The sequence below is a fragment of the Acipenser ruthenus genome, chromosome 13 (assembly GCF_902713425.1).
Source record: "Acipenser ruthenus chromosome 13, fAciRut3.2 maternal haplotype, whole genome shotgun sequence".
NCBI lineage: Eukaryota > Metazoa > Chordata > Actinopteri > Acipenseriformes > Acipenseridae > Acipenser > Acipenser ruthenus.
In genome coordinates, this window is record NC_081201.1 from 31,520,423 (window position 1) to 31,527,371 (window position 6,949).

Sequence of the window (6,949 nt, forward strand, 5' to 3'; positions counted from 1 at the left end):
TGAGTGTGGCTGGGTTGCCCTTTCTAACTGCCTCTGTTAAGACATTTTTGTAAATGACAAGAGGCTAACAAAGCGAAAAGAGTTGTGAGCAACTTCTAAATAGCCCTTGATTAAGAAAGGAATTAAGGCAGCCAAGAAGATAGACGTAACGCTTCCTGTTTTGAAAAGGAGAATGGATTATCCACGCGCAGTTTTAATTTTGTTGCTCGGGGTATAGAGAAAATGAATACTTTCAGTGCGTGTCGGTGTTCCCTGTACACGGACACAGATTCATTTTCAAATTTAGAAATTATAATTCTTATAAGACTCAAGCTTTATGTGAAAAGAACACACACACACACACACACACACACACACACACACAAACACTAAATCCCGTTGCAGAGCGAGGCAACTACATGTTTCCTTTTTAAGTATTTTACTTTTAATCCTATGTATAGGACTTGAATCATACCTGCTAGACATCTGTATGGTCTTCAACAAGATAAATATTTTGGATTTTAAAAAAGGTTTTCTTAAAGTAAGTTGACATTCTCTTAATTATGCCACCTTTAATAATAGCAGCTATACAATATTGCACCTCACTATTTATTGTATTCCTTGTAGCGCATTACAACAACAAATTAGGAGATCCATCTTAATGCGACAGGCATTACTTTTGCACATGCTATACAGTATACAATTATAAGCAATCCTAACAGGCATTTTACAATTGGAAATATTTCTCGAGTTGAATCAGATTTTATGGCATTCAAACACAGACAGGTACCGCCGAAATATGTAGTGATGCACTCCATTCCAAAGAGGAAGCTGCTTTGCGGATGTCTGTGACACGTTTTTACAACCGGCAACATGTCTTCATTCTCGTGGGTTGAAATAGTAGAAAAATGAAATACAGAAAAAGTGAAACACACAGACACACACGTTTGACTGTTATTTTTCCTCCGCAGAAACAGTCTAAAACAGCACTTGGTGAGATCATTTAGAGGCAAGTCTTGTAAAATAAAGGCGCATTCGGTTCAAAGAAGTAATTGTCAATCCGTAAAGGTGCTTATCTTTCTTTTTCTTGAATGCTACAAATTCATGTATCGGCGTTTTGTGTGAAACAATCCTGACATCATTACCTCTGTCCCTTCTCGATGACCTTTAATTCCAGAGGTCACAAAGTCCATGTTATACGTGGAAACCCGACTTTTGCTTTCAATGCGTACATATTATTTACGTCGTCGATAAAGGATAAAAAAAAAAAAAAAAAACGAAGTGTAATAGTTATTTTTAGATTGATGGCCAAATAATAATACAATATCTGTTGCATAAAGTACAGTACATTTTAGAAATAATGCAAAGGGAAGCGTAACCCTGTAATTCCCAATCATTTTTTAAATGAGAAAAGCTACTTTATTTGTGCAGCTGGATTCCGATTCTTGTACAAAACACAATTTGGTTTCCTGTCCGGCAACACATAATACAATGATATGGAAAATGCTCGCTTTTGAGTCTGGATTTAAAAAAAATTATAATAGAGGGCTGGCGAAGCATTTTAGCATATGTGACACATTAATGTGCATTAGAGGGTTAAATACTTCCCTTGGAGCCGTAATACAATAACGTTATTTGAAACATAAATATACAACTGATATTTTGTCCAAATAAAAAATAAATATAAAAAGTCCCACTGTTGAGAACCATTGATGGAGGATAGATGTCTCTTTTATACTTCCACGGTATTTAAAAACAACAAATAAAAATAAAACCAATAGGAATCATCCATGTATTTGATCTTATGTATTCATTTATTTCTGTATTGCTACCAGGCTCGGATCCCTTGTAGAGTCCCCTGGCACGGTGAGGCTGTGGCCCCTTGATGCGTCTGGGGCTGAGTGGCATTGCTGAGGCTCATGTTCATGAAAGCGTTGGTAGCTGTGCTGGGTGGAATGGGGGGTATACTGGAGTAAGTGCAGCTGTAATTGGAATTGTACGCGGGGTTGCTGTAGGTACTGTAAGTCGGGTAACTGTTATAGCTGTAAGGGTTTGCCCCATAGGGAGCATTGTAGTTCTGAGATCCCCCTAAACAAGGCTTGCCATCCCGAACCAACACGGGCACTGCAACTCGTCTGGGCGGCGGAGGGTGGTGGTGGCCAACCATCTCCAGCGACTTGTCCTGCCGCTGCCTTTTGCATTTGTACCGCCGGTTCTGAAACCAGATCTTGACCTGAGTGGAAGTGAGTTTCAGCGTGTTGGCTAGATGTTCCCTCTCCGGCGCCGACAGGTATCTCTGCTGCTTGAACCGCCTCTCCAGCTCAAACACCTGGGCCTGTGAGAAGAGAACTCTGGGTTTCCGCCTGGTTCTCTGCTTGGGTCTTTCCGATTCGTCCTGCCGGCTGTCATCACAATCTTTCGATTTCTTAACAGGACAACTTTCTGCAAAAAATAATACTAATAATAAACTCTATAATAAACTCTATAATAAACTCTATAATAATAATATTAATAATAATAATAATAATAATAATAATAATAATAATAATAATAATAATAATAATAATAATAATAATAATAATAATAATAATAATACAGAATCATTTTATTGTAATAAAAAGAAAAAGCCTTTTTTACATAAATGTATACACTTTTGAAAAAAGTAAACCCGTCAACGCTAGATTTATAGCACTTCTGTCACCAATTGTCTCGTTTAGTCACCCCTTAGCCCGTAATTTAGCTATAGGAGTAAGAAATAATAATAATAATAAAAGATTAGGACTGTAGCCTACTCTAATATACAATATATGGAAATAGTTGATTTTTGTCTAAATCACTGTTCGCATCTTTCAAATATAGGCAGTGTGACCTTACCTGATTAATGAAGTGGAAAATAGTGCTTATAATTAAAATAAATGTGTATCACAAAATAGTAATTTCACTACTTATGGGAAAAGATGCAAGTATTACGCTAGCCTATTTCACATTTAAAAGCAAATGTATACTATACTATTTAAAATAATGAATCGCCGTCGTGATGTATTAATTAAGACGAGCACACAAAGGAATGCACACTAAATCTAACAACGTGGCTTTTACATAAAGTACGTTTATGATTTGGGCAATATAATGTTAAGATGAACATATACATCTTCTCTGTTACGCTTCCAAACCCCTTTTAACCAATCCAATATATATATATATAATTTAAAATAATGTAATAGAAAAAAATAATGCACATAAATAGTTAAGAATTACGCCCACAAAAATGTAAATATTCAGCAAGAATCGGGGTGGAATGACTCACAATAGCACAACATTTGATTTATATTATAATTCAAATATATACATATCTACTTTTAGATTATTGCTATATTGTTAATCTTAATTAGCCTAAGTATATTTGTAGTATAACCAAAGTCTTCAAGGAAATGAAAACAAATATTCTGATAAATATGAAAGCAGACGAAATTAAACTTTAATGGCCACACATGTATTTTACTATAGTCCATTATGTTAAATTTGTGACATAAGGTATTTGCTTTAACGCAGCTGACAATCACAGAGATCTGTCCTGGCGCTATTAGGATGTTAATTAGGTTATCACCTACTGTTTTATTAAACTATCGATTGTCTGTCTTAAACAACCAGGCCCCCCATATTCAACAGCCCTCATTTAAGTGAGATGTAGACCTTACACTCACTGCTCATAAATCAACCTAACAAATGCATGTATAATAGTTGTGGGTATTTATATTGTGTGCTGAATATGGTTTAAACGCTACACAGTATTATGTATGTATGTTTTGAGGTCACCACAAAAGTGATTTACTAGCCCTGTATTTATTTTCTTGGAAGTGTAACATTATAGTGTGTTAACTATTTTATAAGGGCTAAAGTATAGCCTACTCTTAATAATAATAATAATAATAATAATAATAATAATAATAATAATAATAATAATAATAAACACTTACTGGTTTCTCGGTCCTCTAGTGGATCCACCTCTAGTTTGGTGTCGTTTGAATTTTCAAGCGCTGTGTGGACATAGAGGTCGGGAGAGAGGCTGACATCCCCGTGACTGTGCGAGACAGAGAGCGAGTTAAGATAAGCCATTTTCTCCTCCCCGTCCGAGAAGCCAGGGCTCTCCCCAGCGGCGAGCATGCAAGAAGGAGGCGTGTGGAAGTGTTGCTGCTGCTGTTGCTGTAAATCCTGGTGCAAGTGCGCGCGAGGGTGCTGGTGGTGCAGGGCTTGGTGCTGTTGAGTTTGCTGCTCCAGATTCAGAATATCTTTGACAGAGAATGGTGTGGAAGTAACTGGACTTGGAAGCATTATCAGAGTCTGCTTAAACACATTCAAAACGATAACTCCACCGGAGAGGAAGAACACGAGTAAAACATATATGATTATTTTCTTTGTGTACCTGTACCAGTATTTAAATCTTCTTCATTTCTTATAAACATCAAAGAGAAAACACTGACCCCCCCACCCCACCCTAAAAAAGCTGAAAAACAAATCTCAAGCTGCCTAGATGCTAGTTTCCATGCATGCAGAGGAGGTCTCCGGTGCTCCTTGTTACAGCCAATGCCGCAGGTCGTGCCTGTTTTTGATAGTCCGGCTCCCTGTGAGCCAGTGCTCCACTCGGGGACGATGACGTCACCCCGGTTGGGCGGGGTGAGCCTGGTGAGTGACACGAGGATCTCCAGAAACACTGTGTTGTAAATGGATTATTAGGGGTCCACAACCCCTCCTTGGCTGTTTCCCGGATGCACTAATTACACTCCGAGAGTTGATCTGTACTCAGAGAACAGTTGAGTATTATTATTATTATTATTATTATTATTATTATTATTATTATTATTATTATATAATTTACGTATTACCAACGCATATATATATATATATATATATATATATATATATATATATATAGGCTATATCATTTTTTTTTTAAGTAACGTACTTGCTATTTAATTGTAGATATCAAGGGCACCATACTGAAAAGATGATATCTTTAAAAATGTATTTTCATTTGAGGGCAGGTCTTCTACTTTGACCGCCATGTAATCTTATCAAGGTCAATCTGTTTCGTTTAAAACACTGGCTACAGTATTGGCGGGTGGATTTGGCAGGCTACTGTAGTTGTCGTTGTTATTATTATTATGTACGGATATATCCGTGTATCTTTGGGTTATCTAAGTAAAATACAGTAGCCTAAGTTTAAAATCACAAAATTTAAAAACAATCCAACCCATAAAATGAAATGTCTAGTATGTTAAAACACAGAAAGCTACCATGCAGCCGTTCGTTTAAATTAAGCAGATTTGTTTTGATGTATGTTTTAGGGAAGGCTAATTTTATGTGCTTTAGTTTATGTGAATATAGGCTAACTGTGCACTGCGGGATAAACATGTGCTTTGCAGAATTGTGTTGTTTAATACTCCTTATCCCTGCTGAAAAATCCATATTAAAGACAGTAGGGATATAAAGGGATATTATTATTATTATTATTATTATTATTATTATTATTATTATTATTATTATTATTATTATTATTATTATTATTATTATTATTATTATTATTATTATATGTATTTATTTATTTTACAAATAATAATCTGCATAGTTCATCTCTATTGTTAACGATGTTCTGTTTCTGAATAGACTATTAATGCTGCTCGTTATGAAGAGATACTTTCAAGAGTTTTTTTTTTTCTTCTTTCATTTTCCTCAACTAATATGATTTTTTTTAAAACTATAAACATCTATTTACCGGATTTTTAAGATTTATATTTACAGGAAAGTCATGTTTACAATGGCCGATGTTGTTTTCCCTCTCGATTTATGACTTATAATAGAACCGGCTTTTTGAGAATGTAAACAGACTGTCAGATTATCCCCAAACAACTGTAAATTAATACATGCATGGTCCTAATGAGGGTAACATATATTCAATCACTGAAACAAAATGAAACTGATATGTCTGGAATACCGCCCTCAAGAATGCAGCTGCGCATACTTTGCTTCTTTTATTTTTAATTAACCCTTTAAAGACCATCCTATTATATACCCACATTTCCATGACTGATAAACCTGAGCGATACTGTATTATTACAGGGTTATTTAAAACAATCGGCCTCTAATTAAATAATAATAAATGTGTTGTCGTATGGTTTAATTTGGTATTTAGCTTGACCTTTTTCTTTTTACGCATTTTCTTGAATGTATAATGTATAAATTGTTTCATTGAGGCATCTGAAAAGCGGTGTCCTGTTTATTTAAAACCATACAGTTCGAGTTAAAGATAAAAGGGAAGTGCAGAAATATTAAGTACCAAAAACGTGCATAAATATTGACTATCGGCCTACTGTTGTTCGTTCATTTACTATTAAGAATAATATATATATATATATATATATATATATATATATATATATATATATATATATATATATATATATATATATATATATATATAAATACATTCTAATAATAGGTCCTGTCTGGGTTTAGCCTCAACTCACCTGTGCAGATATTGCAAGACAACCGCATGAATGAATAAGTCTCGTTAATAATCTCTTCTTGTTTTACAACTGAAACACATACAAAGGAACATATAGCCGCAATCTTACAGCATTTCCTCCACCTGTTTTTTCTGACACGCTCTACATTGATTCCTTGTTCTGTTTTTGGTATCCACACATACAGGCGAGGTCTACAGCATCTCGTTTTAGGGCAGCCTCCTTACCTGTAGGCCTACACACAGTTTCAGGTGAGGGAGTATTTTAATTTATTCTGAAGAGACAGACAGTTAGGGAGATAAAGACCAATAAATCGATCTAGATAAAATAGATAGATAGCAGCTATTTCTTTTCCAATCTAGTCTCGCTAACGCGGTTTACATTGTAGGTGAATTATTCATGCCTCCCTTTCCATATATATAATTTATTATTAATACTATTTTTATAAC

General features: G+C 35.0%; 1 protein-coding gene across 1 annotated transcript; it reads right to left on the minus strand.

The window, feature by feature from the left end:
* Positions 1–569: 569 nt before the first annotated feature.
* LOC117418050 (homeobox protein Nkx-2.3-like) lies at positions 570–4,633 on the minus strand. Its single transcript, XM_034030596.3, has 2 exons — positions 3,957–4,633; positions 570–2,421 (listed from the first exon to the last, which is right to left on the minus strand). Exons 1-2 carry the CDS (start codon positions 4,309–4,311, stop codon positions 1,808–1,810), a joined length of 969 nt encoding a protein of 322 aa, XP_033886487.1. The 5' UTR covers positions 4,312–4,633; the 3' UTR covers positions 570–1,807.
* Positions 4,634–6,949: the final 2,316 nt, after the last annotated feature.